The following is a 15952-nucleotide window of genomic DNA, read 5'->3' as shown; positions in this document are numbered from 1 at the left end:
TGTCTGAAAAGAGCTAATGGTCTCATGACAAGCAATTAATATCACCTAAATTTATTTCTCCTTCTCTGTAGGGAATGTTCACCGCTCTTCCCCCAACGTCTAACGCCCAGGCGTATCCAGCACTCCGCCCATTTTCACAACGCCGCTGCCAGAACGGCAGAGCCGAGCCGCGCCGCGCCGAGCCGAGCCGCGCCGCTGCCCTCTGCTGCCACCTAGAGCGCGGAGGGCGCGCAACGCGCCCGCTCCCAGCGCCGCGGCCGCGGAACCCCGAGTGCGGCACGGCACGACGAAAACCACTCAGGGGGCTCTGCAGGGAACGCAGCGCAGCAAGAGGAGGGGCTCTAGCAAGGCTGGAAACAAGCCAGGATAAGTCTGACTAGTTCCCTGAGATGCTCCTGCTCTTACATTTTGGGATCTGACAATTTTATAGCTTGTGCAGTAGAGGAGTTTCTCCTGGGAAACAACTTGCTCTGGCACGCTGCTTACACGCAGATATTCCACAATCCACCTGCCAAAGAATTGTTGCACTTTTATGCAAAGCAACCGCTCAATTTGTCCAAAATAAGACACTGCACTTGCCAGTCATTTTATTTTTCCCCATCACCCACTTTCTCACCCCAAACCAATATTCCTGCCTGTGCTGGGCTACATTTGTCTTCCTACATGGGCAAAAAAAAAAAAAAAAAAAAAGGAAGTATCTTGCATCAAGTCACATGTTACCAATTAAGCAGAGCTCAGCAATTACATTTAATATTGCTGGCAGTTGGGATGACTGTCATAGAAAGCAAGATATCACATTATGAATTAAAAGCATTCACAAATAATGCTTTATTGTTTGGCTGTACGAACTAAAAACTTTCAGGAATTCAACAACAGAAGTGACTAACATCTACAAAGTAATTGGGTAAAAATCTATCACCATATAAGAACCAAGAAAGTGAGTCAACATATTAAGATTAAAAACATATCAGGATAATAACGTATGTTCTAGGAAAGTAATTCCTTAATAGCCAGTTTCATAAACTAAAGTATATAGTTTCTTTGCAAGACGATTTTCTAAGGCATCCTAGTACTTCAAGATGCTCAAAAGAGATTTAGCATTTGAAAAAAAGTCATATTTGCTTCAGTAAAAATCACATCATACAATTAAATCAAAGATTATATCATGTTATATTACAATCATCTTTTCACCCGTCATAAGGTGTGTCTAACCTACAAAAGGAAACTTGCAGAACAAAGATTGCATTAAAGAGTTATCTCAATTATTCTTTCAACAACTTAGGTTCAGCAAGGCAACTTTGTTTTTAAGCAGACGCATTTTAGTGCATCTAAGGGCTAGGGCAAACTTTAAAACCAGCTGCATCAATCTGTTTTGAAATTTAAAAAGAAAGCACTGAGGACAGCCACAGAATTCTGGTATTCTCAGAGTCAAAACAAAGCAGTATGCTATCATGGATATATCAGAGGAACTGGCCAAACCTGTACAGCAGCAACGATTCCTAGTTATCACAATCAGAGAAAAAAATTTACAGGCTACACCGGTTCAACAGGACCAGGGAAGACTTTATTCTAAATATTATGTCCATCCACGCTGACCAACTTTACGGAACAGCTGAGGCTATCATTATCTAAGGAATAAAGACTGTAAAGCAGAAAAGAAACAAAGAATCCAGCTCAACATGAGTTAAATATTTCATAATCAAAGACTGTCCCAAAGACAACATCCCTTAAATTTAGGGACTCTTTTCTTTTAAGGAAACTAAGAAGAGGGAGAGGGTGAAACAAGTGAGAATATCATCAGAATGATAAAAATGCTGTATTATATGGGCATACATGTTTAGCCATCAGTATCTGACATGGCATAAGAAATTAGTTATCAATTATTAGAAGCACTGTGAAGGGGCTGCTACGATTTAGGTTTCCTGAGTATTTAAAAATCTGCCTGACTCATTGCTATTCAGCACAGAACTCTAGTATCAGTTTTGGAAGTAACAAAAGCCGTAAGGAAATATAATAGCGTTGTTGCTACAGCAACAATAATTTGGAGATTTGAAAAGGAATTTCAGACAAGGAACACACAAAAAACAAACATGGATGCACAAGTAAGACATGCAGAGAAGGACAGGCATACACAAACTGTATCAGGACCGCTGTAAACCACTGACATCTAGAGATAGGTACAAAAAATGCAGAATAATCTGTAGCATAAAATTTTCATATGCAGTAATTCATTATACATATTTCATAACTCATATCTAATTCACTTCAAGTATTTTCTCTGGATATTCACTTTAGCACTGCTTCTGATGCACAAGGACCATAAGCAGTTTATACAGATTAACTCAATATCAGCTTTGATATCATGTGCTCAGATCCTGTTTGACTGAAATACTTACAGCCTAGATTACACTCTAGATTTTTTAGTATCCAAACTTTGATTCTTTATTATATTTAATTTTAGCCATGGTGCTTCATTTTTCTAAGGCTAATCAGATGCACGTAATTTGACCTAAAAGTTGGTGTTCAATTTCACAGCCAGTTAGTACTGAATCAAGTAGTCCACAGTTCAGTAAACTAGTGTAAATTAGTCTTAATTGCAATTCCCTCCATGGTCCATCTACATGCTGCTCTGATATAACCACAGATCCCAGAAAATACAGAATTAGATTGTGCAGCTTCTTACCTGCAGCTCCTTTGAGACTCTCTCTAAGTGGTTAGTTATCTTTTTTATTAGGTCACTATACATCTGTTCCGAATGCTGCTGGCATACACACTTATACACACAACTGCAGAAACAAATATAGGAACAAACAATGAACTTACAACAGTTTGCAATGAAGAGTAACAGACTTTAAAATATTTTGTTCAAGTCACAATTTAGAGGATAATAGGTTTAATGGAATGATTGCTGACGTTTCAAATACAACCTAAACTTGCAATGAATTCCAGTAGACTTCCCAGTCACACCAGAAGCTGCAGCATCCCATTCCCTGACTTCACTTAAATTTAAAGTGAACTCTCTTTCAGAAGCACACTGTTAAAACTGGGATAATTCTCAATAGTATGTCTCCAACTCTGGCTTTTGTTTCTGCATCCCCCCCCCCCCCCAAAAAAAAACTATGTGAATAAAATCTCCAGTACAATAAGGTTACATAAGAATTATGTATATTCTAGGGCAAAATTCTTCCTAAAAGATGGGCAACACTGAGAAATAGTTATAAAAGTTGCATCAAAATAATGCTGGTGTTTAAACGAAATAGCAAAAGTTATAAAAGTAGATCCAAGCAAGTAACTCCATCCATTGTTACTTATATTCTGAAAAACCCCTATATCTTCATCACATATGAAGATGCAGTGAAAGAGCAACAAACTATACATTCCATGGCTTGGCTGTATTAACTCTGATCTTCAGTGTTATTTCTGCTTTTTAAAAATATTTTATTATTCTTAATTGGCATGCTATAACAGCTTGTCTGCAATAAGTCTATGTACTATATACAATACATTCAGAAACAGTTATAAAACAAATGTGGATATTACTTTCAGTAAGGAATTACATTAAGTTAGTCAATCTTCAGGACTGACACTAATGTTATTTGTATCAAGTAGATTTTAATTTTCTTTTAAGATTTCATTCTTTAGGTCAACACTTTGAAAACTAGCTACAAAAATCCATAGGCACAAGGGAGACTTTACTCGGTATCTTGGATAAGCTGACTCTCATCCTCCATGCCACTATTTCTGCTCTCCTCTCTCTACCCTTCTACATGCACTACTCGAACAGCAAGCAATTTAGACCAGTGACTGCTCCTTTAGCACATATCCATAAAACACTATTTTCAGTAAGGTTCAGATCCCATACTTGAATTCTGTCTGCTTTCAGTAGCACTTAAAGGCAAAAGCCATGGCACAGCAACATTCTTTATGCCTCTCTGGTGCAGTGACTTGAACTACAACATTACAACTCTCTTCTGAGGAGGTAGTACAAAGAAAAACAACTGCAAAGATGAGATTAAAAAAATGTAAACTAAGGAATACTGTAATTCTGTAATGCAATGAGATATTAGGCACTAACACCAAGCTTTCAGGGGCCAAGACAGCTCGCTCACTCAGCAATTGCCACACTCAGAGTCTTCCTGAAGAAGGTTCCACAAGGAAGTTACCACCAAAAGATTTAAGTCCTTTATACTTTAGAATTCTACATATGTTGCCTCTGGAAACTTCAAAAGCAACAAAAATACTCTGTTCATCCCTATAGCAAGTTTCACCTGGCAAATCATATTGTTTCTTAAAAAAAAAAAAAAAAAAAAAACTCTTATCCTATTATAATCTTCAAAGTTATTATCTGTAGCTAGATGTTATTAATCTCTTGGTAACAGAAGTCTGTTGTCTTTGGCATAGAGTCTACCAATAGTAGAACGTATTTTGGAATAAGCAAATATAAAAGGCATTTTTATATGATGCAGTAACAGCAAAAATAGCAATCTAATTTGGATCAGAACAAAACACACAGGTGAAAAAGGCCAAACTGATTTTTGTGATCTCTTACGAACCAGTCAGCCAGGTAACAACAGCAAACCTCTGTATGGTTTTGTTTACTCAGTAACTCACCAGTATACCGCCACTTCCACAAGTGGACAATTTCATTTCATTCCTATAATTAGACCCAATTTTAAAGTACATGCCTGCTTAATGTTACACACTATTACTGTACCTACACTTGCAATACATTCTGTCATCAAACACCAGTCTTTGTATGTACATGCATAACGTGTTTGTTTTGTTTGAACACTTCTACTTAGAGGTTACTTCCCCATTTTCAGATCCTGTTTTCAGTTCCTGATTGTGGGTAGATCAACTGAATCATCCTTGCCCTCCTACCACCCAAAATAAGTCACTAGCTTGTTAGTCCTTCAACATAATCCAAAACCTTAAGAAAATAAAGCCCAAGTAGGATATGAGAACATAACCAATTAGTAGAGTGAGAAGAATGTAGATCTGAGATTCTCAAGTTATCTTAAAGAATATTGATATAATTGCATTATACTTGAGAAGTAGTTATAAAAGTTGCCAGAAGTACAACTTTTTCACATTTTCCTCACCTCATACGTTTCCTTTACAAATTTCTGCCAATATTTAAGCCTTTTAATAAAAAGTGACTATATACAGGCCTGCTGCGGGCTCAAACATGAAAACAGTAACTAATCACACTGTGGTAACTTGCACATTAACTGATCCATGTAAATATCTATATACACACTTCTTTCAGTGCTGTGTACTAGACACCTACAGATACCACTGATCAGATGAAATACAGCAGTTCTGCTATCCAAAATGGTATTTCCACTTTGCATTATAGAAACCTTGACTCCTTTAGTGAGCACAAAAGTGATCAAAAAGACCACCATATTTTCATCTCAGCCTCACTATAAGAAATATAAACAGTGAAGAATCCAAACCTTAAGTTTGCAACAGACTTTCTGTAACATTCCAAGCAAATGTCACCACTAGAATTCAATAAAAAAGTTTTTCTTCTGTCCTCACTCTATTTTGTCTAGATTTTAAGTTAAGCAAAGAGACACTTTCTAAAAAGCAGGGGGAAAAAAAAACAGTTTTCAGAAGAGGCTGTGTCAGAGTAATCACGTTCATAAATGCAGTATTGAGGAAAACTTCAGAAACTGAATGCTAGCTTTATCAGCAATGCTAAACTCTAGACAACACCACTAAGTATCGTCCCAATGTGTATATATATTATCTGGGAGAAACTTAAAACCTGTAATCACAAAAACTTTCGAAAAGTAAAAAGATGACAAAGAAAATCCAATTATCTGGAAACCATAACTAGGTATAGATTCTCTCCAGATATTACAGCATTGACTTTACACATGAACTGTTCAGAAGAGATCACAATCAGTACAGGTCAGCTTATGCTATTTATTATTTATTCTTATTGATTGCTGTATGCACAGAGAAGATTGAGCTGGGGAGATTATTTTGATTATTTACATTGAAGTTTGAACGTTTCTCTCAACTCAAACTGACCACCTCAATTATTCACACAGATGCTGCTATCCAAACAGTTCCAAAAAACATATGAGAAGAATGGAGTTTATTGAAGTGACCAAGTGGAGTTAAAGGGGAAGCCCAACTGGAGTTAAAATGGAAGCCATTATTGTATCTGTATCTACTCTAAAGCTTCAAACTGAAGAGACAAAGCAAAGCACGTGAGCACGAGACTGTGCTCTCTGGCAGTAGGGCCGAGAGGCTTAAAGCCTCAAAAAAAGAATAACAAGTGACCAAGATGCCTGTGTAATTTTTTGGAGTGCAACATGATGGCAGAGAAGAGAGCACTGCTACTTGTAATGCTAGCAAGGGCCAGTGGTTTTACTGGCATCTTAGCTAATAAAACACAATAGTTTCTCACCAATTTTCCTATTAACCTACACCCTGGATCACTCTGTTCATCTACACTGAACACCAACCAAAAAATTTTTTTCCTTTTTATCCAATCCACTAAGAAACTCTCAGGTCTCTAAAAATTGCACTTAATTTAGCAATCTGGTGTGGAGTAGTAGTGTAGCTTTGAAGCAAATCTCCCTACTAACACAATTCCTGTGGACTGGCTTAGTCTGTAGGATAATTTCAACGTATGACCCAGGCTCCTTCTGGAACAAAGTACAAAACAAAAGCTCCATGGTAGGTGCAAATCAAATGTTGCCCAGATTGGAATGAAAACACAAGGGTCTGGACGAACAACTGATCAGACTGTCTCTAACCAGGAGTGCAGCAGGCTGGTTGGTCAAAGGGAAAACTGGACTAAATCTAGTCTGAAATCAAATACTCAAATCACAGAGTTTAGACAGAGGGACCTCAGTAACTTTGATATGTTTCTGCACTTCTGTTGCATCAAATTAATTGCTATTAAGCATGACAAAGCCGCCTTTTTGAAACATTACCTTTGAAACAAACAACATGTCATTCTCTTACTCCTCTATAGTTAACGATGTTGAGATTTTAATTTATCTTTTTATATATTATACTGAACAACTGTGGTGGAGCTTGTTTTTAACATTAATGTTTTCAACATTTATGTATGTCTTATGTAGTGTTTATTCCTGCTAACACAAAATTTAAAGATATTCAGAGGATATCTTTAACCAGTCTAAGCATCCTATACTGTTCCCATCCATACACACAAAACATGATATATGCACAGCCTGTAAAATAGAACAAAAATTTAACAACAGTCATGTAGCGTGTAAAGATTTCCTTACCTGTATATTTGTTCATAGGAGATAGGGATGTAGTCACCAGGACTCTGAGTTAAAAGCTGATCTATGGCACTGTCCAGCTTTGGCCAATATGTGCTCTTATAATCTTCAATTGTTATAACATTCATTACTGCAAGGAAAAGACAAAAACTATGTTTAGCAACTTAAACTAGAAGGGCAGAAGCAAGGGAACAATCAGCAGTTTCAGATCATACTGGTAAGTTGGCCAAAGAATGGGAAGAGTTCACTTCTGCTAGGATACTCTCATCTAAAAATAAAGCCCATAATTGAAATTGTACCTTTATATTTACAAAAAAAAAAAAAAAAAAAAAAAAAAAAAATCTGCCAAATTAGTGCCCAGATACCTATTAAGGCCCCATATAATAAGGAAAAAAATGAACTCCTAGGAATTCTGATATGACAAAAATAAATTTAAAAAAAAGCAGCTCAAAGACTTGATTAATAAATTACACAATTGTGTAGGAAACCAGAATCCACAATTAACACTGAGGTTCTTCTTGCATACAGCAGAACAAGATTCAGCCAGGATTGGTTGTTTTTAGAATACTCCTTTCCAGCTAATGTATCAATTTTACAAGTCTCCCACAGTGCCAGCAGTTTCTTTGGCTTCAAAGTTTATGCAACTCCCTTCACCTTCAATCATAGTTAGGCACCTGGACAGCTTTTTTTTGGTATTTCAATTCCGCCCCATCAGGCACAGTTGTACTGCCTCTACTAGATAGGAATCAACCCAGTGAAGAATGAGAGACATTTACTTTTGTGTTCCTCATCACTCCCTGATTTTACTCCCAATCCACCCAACTGCACTCCTTCCTCCATGCCACTTTGGATGCCTTCAGAGACATGGAAGAGTTTTGAGTTCTCTTTTTTTCATGCAAGATTTCTGAAGTATGTACTTATGGCTGAATTCCAATAGCAGTCACGTTAGAAAAGATAAAAGAGCACCTTTTCCTCCAGTGACAGACTTGCAGGACTAACTTGCTGGCTTGTCACATCACCACAGACTGTGAGCATTCACTCAAAGCCCTTACTAACCAGCAGTACAGAGCATATTTAGTACCAAACCTGACCAGTGCAGAGAATCTAAAGTCATTTCTTTATTTGAACTCCACACATGGGACAGCACTGCATGGAACAGAGAAAGAAGATAGTTCTCACCCCAAACAGTGCAATTTAAACACTACACTGAAAAGGAATACCTTGAATAAGGATGCATTTTAAATGCATATCCAAATGTACATTCACTACTGTTTTTGAGGACTAAGATTTCTGAACTCAATTTCACTAAGGCTTGAAGACAGTTTGGTCTGTCACTTTGTCTTGCTGGTATTCAGAAAAAGTGTTTCAGGAAAATAAAGACAGACAGTTAACAGCATCACAACAAAAGAGGGGTATAAAAAGAATGTGGTCTAAAGAGATGTATGAGACAAGAAAAATATTTGAATGCTATACTTAAGGTATACAAAAGTATTACAAAGATTCCCATTGTGTGTCTTTTGAGGGGCAATTTAGACAGAAATCTGCTAAGTGAAGAATTTCATGCAGTATTTCCAGTCCCCCTTCATACTACTCGCTCTTGCTTAGTATCTCATATAGAAACCAATACAGTGAAGGTCACCATTACCAGGTAGTATAGGATGCTTTCCCAACACAAGTCTGCAATCTGAAAGCACACTACCATTTGCTGTCAAGTTCATAAATGTCAAAGTTCATTAAAAGCTCCAACTACACAAACAATTACTAAGACATAAGCTGCACGTCAGCTCCGTGATGTAAAAGCATCCATGTTATCAAGAGCAGCACAGCAGCTACTTGACAGTAAATTTACCTCCTCATTCCTCTCATAATGACCTGAATTCTCTTCCCTTACAAAGCCCAGGCTCTGCACAGGTATTCTCTGCAGCAACAGCTTCCACACAGCAGCTTTGGAGATTCATGTTTACACCCAACAGCAAAACTGAAGCACTTGTATTTTGCTTAGCCACCAGAAAAACATAGGTCTCCATGGAAGTGCTCTGCTTCACAGAAAATACTAAGATCAAGTCAGCATAAATATTAGTCCAAATTTGGGGTTCAGATTTTACCATATAATTACACCCACATTTGGTTTAGCATATTAACTAAGTTCTACTCATTTGAAAGAAAATGAGTCAGGTACAAACTGAACCCTGCAAAATAAACTTTTAAACGGGCTGCTGAAGAGTCAGGGTTTTTTTATGATATAGAGAAAAGAAAGTATCAGCAGATAGGAAGGCCTGCCCACTAGAATTATTGCAAAGGTAAAGGATAAAGTGCTTTCACAGACAGCATGGGAAACAGATGAGTTCAAAACTAACATTCTGTAAAAGTTTCTGTTTTGTTCAAAAAACTCTTTTAAGTATTACTCATTCCATTTGATTTCCATAGCTGAGCTCTGAATATGAGCCAACTATAATGTTTATATATCAAAGAGTCCAAGGACTGCATATCAGACACTACTATTTTTATTCCTCTAATCTAAAAAACAAATTATTCTGAATTACGCATCAGTAATATCCTTTCTTCACTAGCAGTGCTTCCATATACACAAAGTAAAGGATGATTTAACAAAGTTTCCTCTAATTCTGAACTCTGCAAGAACCACATCAAGACTGGGAAGAAAAGGAATTATACATAAATTAAAAAAAAAAAATAAAGAAGAAGAAAAAAGAAAAACAGATCATCCCTTTAGAAATATTTTTAAGCTTTTTTACCTATCTTTTTAGAATGTCTTTCCTAAGTGTTTAGTCTTATATTAGGTATTCAAGATTTAAAAGAGTATTTGTCCAACAGCTTGTTTCTTGCAAATTGGAAATGGGGGCAGTTCTGAAAAACGAATTTTATTTTCTTTTGATTTACAAATTTCTAGTAAGCAATACAGATATTTAATAACAAAGCATGCTAGAATGCATGTTTTTATCCAACTACAGCAAGGAGATGGGGATGCAGGAGAGAAATCAGTCTTATCAAACAGAAAAGAAAAAGCCAATATTCTCTGACAAATTATAAAATTAAGGTATCACAAGTAAAGTCAGAGAAGCAACTGCTGCTTTCCTTTACATAGGAAAGTTTCAAAGAAAAACTGTTGCAGCCCTAAAACTATTTAAGTGAAAAGGAATACCTATGAGCTTCATCTTATAACCAAGATATTTCAACACCTATAATTGAAATATATCTTGTTCTAGGCTACAAAATTCTTTGATATTAACTTTAATCAGAAGAATGACAAAAAATACTAATGGTAGTGTTGCTTCTGTTAGTTACAGAAAGCAACTTAATCTGAAAAGCTATTCAAATAGTTTACTATATTCACATATAAAACCTGTCCATCCTTTTATTTATTATATGGCTAAAAAAAGGGAGTGGGGAAAAAAGTGACCGGGTAAAAATACTGGCAACGAAGCAGAGTTAGTCTGATAGTTATCCGTCATTTATTCAAACAATAAAAAGGTGAGGCAACAATTCTAAGAAGCTTCGAATAATTCATTTCAGAAAGTGAGATACATGACACTTTACTGCTTAAGCAGCAATGTTCACTACAATGCCAAAGTATTTTGTGAAGTCTCAGAATTTTTCAAGTAGAAGCTTCTGAGTTTTACAGTAAAAATCTACAGATTACAACTATCATTACGGATCTGCTGTTTTCTTTTTCTCACTAGTCGTACACATTAGGAGAGTAAGAATTTATACGCCCAACACATTCTAGTGTATGTTAGCAAGTTTATGAATGTGTTCTGTAATGACTTTCTCTTATGTGCCTACTCAGTCTCTACTAAGAATGGTTATTAAAATAAAGTTTAATCCCTTTTTATTCATAGACAATTTGTCTATGCAACAAAGCATATACACTATGTTAAACTATATTATTTCACTGAGTTGTCAAAAATTAATGGATACACCAACATTCAACAGTCACGTGTGCCCACCCTAACTGGAACCTTGGACTAAACACATTTATATCAATCTTGCTTAAAAGGAATACAAAAAACAAAATGGAAAACTCTACATTTTCCCAACTAGGATATGCTTCACCAAATAGCATAGATGATGTTTCCTTTAAAACATTAAAAGCTCTTACTCATCTCTTCTCCCTTAACAGCCTTTAAAAATATTTTACATAACATTATATTTATAGATCTGTGACTGCAATTGAAACTAATCACCTATAAACTAACATTTAGTTATAGGTTTAATATAACATGGAAAATTCTCTTAGGTTATTTTTAATGAGAATAAAAATAGAATAAAAAACACTAAATGAACTATGCATTATTTTATCTGATTTTAGTTACCAGTCTTACCAAAATTTCAAGAAAGAACTGTATTTGGCCTCTTAGAAAGATTTTAAAGGGTTTCCATCTAATCTTCTTCCTCCATTACTCTGTAAGCTGAATTAGACCAAAAAAGGGCCCAAAAAAGGGCTGACTGCATCAGTCTGCAACTAAAAACAGGAACAAAACCATTATACCACAAGTAATTACATAGTAGAACACGGCCATAATTTTTTGTTTTGGAGGAAAGAATTAGAAGGGAGAGATCTGTCTAAGGTCACTGGAGTTCTAATTTACCATGGGACTGTAGGAAATGATAAGTGACCCACATTTTTGAAAGTCACCTGTAGGAGAAACATGACCAAGACTAAGCCTCTGCATGACACAAGCAAGAAATGAGACCTTCTTTGCTGAATGAAAAGCTTTCTGATCCCCCAGAAAATCTAAGTAATGGATGCTGAGCAGTTCAGGTCTACACAGTCAAGAGCATTCAAACATTCAACTTTTTTTATTCCTGATACTAAATCTTACCTAAGACAACTTACACTTCAGTGAAAGAGGAGTTTTTTTTCTTTCTTCAAGTACCCTTTGCAACTAAACAACTTTCAGCTCTATTTTCAGCCGTATTTGTCATCAGCATCAATTATACACAATATGCAACTTTCCTACCACTGACAAGCAACTTCTAAATACATCGTTTGCCACTGTTAAGATACAGTAGACAGAAGGCAAACTAGTACATTCTTTCTCCCCTTTTGCTGTATATTTACCTCTTCAGAGGATCCTCAACGTGAACCAAGTGTGAAATCACCACTCTCCCAATTTCCATATATGAAAATTAAACTGAGGAGATTGATGCAGCCTCTGTCAGGATCAGGATTAGAATTCACGGGATCCAAACTCAGCTACTACTCATTTTCAGTCTGCGCGGCTTCACAAATACTGGAATTGTTTTTCTCATATACACATAACTTCAAAGGTACATCAGGCAAAAGGAACAGAAAAGTTCTAATGAATGCAATATCTCAGAGAATTTCATGTTTTATATGAATTCTAAATTTCTTTATAATAAATATATACATGTGGGTGTGTACAAATATATATATATAAAAAAATATATATACACACACACACTTAGCAGCAGATGTTGTGTTGGGATCCTGAGGCTTAAGAATTGAAAACAAGAACTCAAAAACCACACAATAAGCAAAATCGTGCACAGCTCTTTCTTCTCCCACTCAGACTTATACTGTAAAGCTAGCTGGAAAGCAACCTTCCCATTTTGGGGAACTCCCAAAGTTTAAAAGCTCTTTTCATTCTGAAATGAAAACAAAAACTCTGAACTCTCTAAACTTCTGGACTGGGAATTCAACAGCTTATTTTCATTTCAATCTTCTCAAAAGTTTACAAGCCACCCCTAGGTACCTGGAGCCCTGACAGCCAGGCAGGCAAACAGCCAGAAAGCTCAAGGTGTCTGGGAAAGTTAACTTCAAAGCAGCTGGCCTTGGCAACCTGCCTACAGCCAGAACCTAGGCTACCAAAGAACCAGGAATCTAGAAGCCTGAACTTCTAGTTTCTGATCCACTCAGAAGCCAAGCTGCTGAAAAGCTGTACAGGTGAGCTGGCACAAGGGGGAAAAAAAAAAAAGAAAAAAAAAAGGAAAAAAAAGGAAAAGTGTGTTTCCCATCAGAACTTCAGCATGGCAGTTACATTTCCACACATATTTTTAATTAGCCAAATTCAAATTTTTTGACAGCCATTAGAGATAATGATGTATTTCACCCAGAAGCAAGTTTTGGAAATAAAAACAGAACTGAAATGAACAGCAGAAAGATCTTCCTTAGATCTTTGCTCAGCAAAAACATAGAACGTTCTTTGTTTGCCTTTACTGTAAAAAGCTACATCCAAAAGATTTCAGAACATTTCAGAACCATTTTTTTGGGTAAATATGCCTTTTATTCTAATCAAGCTTTCACAGACATGTATATCCCATCCAGGAGAGTAGACACTCTGCATATATCACCATTCCACAGTTTCAAGAATCAGGACCAACCTTCACTGCCACCTTTCAGGGCATTTTTCTCTACTAGTGTCAATCAAAGCCTAGAATTAGTTCTTAAGTCCAAAACAAAAAGTGTTTAGGAAAACCCTAAGTAAGGTTCAGGAAAAAGACACAGAATCTCCATAGCTCTGAAAACCCAGAATACACTCGCTCTTCCAGTTCTAATGCCCAACATTCAGACCTAGTAAGTCTCCTTGCCAAGACAGAAAAGCAGCAGTAGAGGCTAAGAAGCATGCAAGAGAGATTATATTTTCTCCTCCCAAGGAAGCAATATGTGCTAGCACATTTGATTTTAACTCAAGAAGACTTTCAGACCACTGAATGCTCTGTTCCTCACAGGCCTGTCCCAGGACAGGCCTGAGACCAGCTACAAGCATAGCAGAACACAAAGGGCAGCCGCAGGGAAGCAGGGCAGAAGGGAGGGAGCAGCAGCGGACCCCTAGCTAAGCCGGGCGAGGGTGACAGTGCCGCAGAGCCGCCCCGGGAGAGAAGCCTCCGCGCAAGCCAAGCCCTGCCGGGCCGGGCGGGGCCGGCACGGCTCCGCAGGCACGGCGGGGGCGGGCGGCGCCCGCGGAGGGCAGGGGCGGCCCGGCAGGCGGTCGGTCACTCACGGAACTTGGAGGTCGAGGCGTTGATGTTGATGGCGGCGGCGATGGCGCCGGCACCCCCCTTCCCCGCGGCACCCCCGGGGTCGCAGCTTCTCAGCACGCCGTTGGCCTCGGGCGTCACGGGGAGCTGCGGCGCGGCCGGGGGCCCGGCGGGGCCCAGCCCGCCGGCGCCGCCGCGCAGGAGGCTGTCGCCGAGCGGCGGCGCGGCGGGGCCCAGCAGGTGCCGCCCGTAGCCGCCGGCCCCCCAGTTGTTGTGGTTCTGGTCGTCCATCATGGCCTCACAGCCGCCGCCGCCCTCTTCCTCCATGCTCTCCTCCTCCATGCCGCCCGCGCAGGGCAGCCCCCGCTGCGTGCCGGCGCGGAGGGCAGGGCAGGGCAGGAATCACCGCCTGCCGCCCATGGCCGCCCGCACACCGCCCGGCGGGGCACGGCTCCGGCAGGGCCGCGGCACGGCAGCGAGCGCAGGCTCCCGGCGTAAAGCGCCGCGCCCGCGCCACGACACTTTACGGCAGGCGGGAGAGGGAGGCGGGAAAGTGAGGAGCCCGGCCGCGAGGCGTTCTGGGGGGTGTAGTTCAGCGGGACGGAGCGGCCACGGCCGGGGGGGGGTGGCAGCCGCAGAATGCAGAATCTCAGATTAGAGATGGAGAACAGGAGAGAAAAAGGAATTTCAGAATTTCTCTTACCATTTCTCACTTGTACTAGCACTTGACTAGCAGGTCACTAATGCATGACCTGATGAACTTAATTATTCTGGAAGTGCTTATCTGGTCTTCATATAAAGGTCTTTTGCATACATCTCCCTCTAGTGGGAAATTGCTTTTACAGATAGTGTTTGGATAGAACAGTCAAAAGACACTTCCAACTAAAAAATTCCCCTTATTTTTAGTTATTTTAATGTTACTGTAGATACAATATCATCTTTCCAGCTCTTACTAACTTGCTATCTTTAACACACTTGCAAAATCTTACTATTTTACAGTGGTTTTCTGTGCTATTATTGAGGAAAAGCCTGCACAAATAATAATCTGCCTTCTTTGCAGAATTTCTTAAGACAAGTAAGGAACGTGTATAGGATGCTGCAAATAGAAGCACTGGTTTCTATTTTAATATGTGACAAAACTGCCCTATTTTGTAAGAACAGAATATGCCAAATATGTCAAATGACAAATAGAATTTGTAAGAATAGAATTTTGCTGTTCTTTGAAACAGGTCCATCTTGAATTGCTTAGATAAAGCCAAATGATGACAATAATTTGTCCCTATTGCATTTTTATTGTATATTTGAACTAACAATATTTTTCTCATATATGAAAAAAAAAACAACAGCAACAAATTGTGAGTCACTAGCGGTTTGGTCAACCCAAAATTTAGTACTTTCCATTTTCCATCTTATTAAATGCCAGTGAGTCATTAGACTTCAGATAATGAGTTCAGAGTCTTTACACTCCTGCTTTTTTCCTTTTTTCACTGGGAGTTTCATTCAGTCCGTGAAAATCCCCCCGGGGAAGGGAGGGATTTTTTTCGCCCCCACTCTTGCGCACACTGGTTTGAGCTGGCTGGAACCGGCTCCTACTGGCCCACAGCTGTTGGCAGCCTCCTCCCACACAGGAGGAGTCACCTGTGGCCATTACACACGGCTTTATCCAGAAATACCCTCGCTGACTTCTGATGATGGTATAAAGTACAACATGCGTAAGGGGG

The 15952-nt window shown here is 38.7% G+C and overlaps 1 protein-coding gene across 1 annotated transcript in view; it reads right to left on the bottom strand.

The window, feature by feature from the left end:
- CACUL1 (CDK2 associated cullin domain 1) overlaps positions 1–14708 on the bottom strand; it is a 42576-nt gene extending 27868 nt beyond the window's left edge. The window contains exons 1-3 of the mRNA XM_062580573.1: positions 14255–14708; positions 7275–7401; positions 2684–2786 (exon numbers count right to left, since the gene is read on the bottom strand). Coding sequence (XP_062436557.1) covers positions 2684–2786; positions 7275–7401; positions 14255–14573 — 549 coding nt within the window. The 5' untranslated portion in view covers positions 14574–14708. The remainder of the gene's footprint in view (positions 1–2683; positions 2787–7274; positions 7402–14254) is intronic.
- Positions 14709–15952: the final 1244 nt, after the last annotated feature.

Source organism: Rhea pennata, chromosome 7 (assembly GCF_028389875.1).
Source record: "Rhea pennata isolate bPtePen1 chromosome 7, bPtePen1.pri, whole genome shotgun sequence".
In the NCBI taxonomy this organism is placed as follows: domain Eukaryota; kingdom Metazoa; phylum Chordata; class Aves; order Rheiformes; family Rheidae; genus Rhea; species Rhea pennata.
This window is presented reverse-complemented; position numbering and strand designations above follow the sequence as displayed.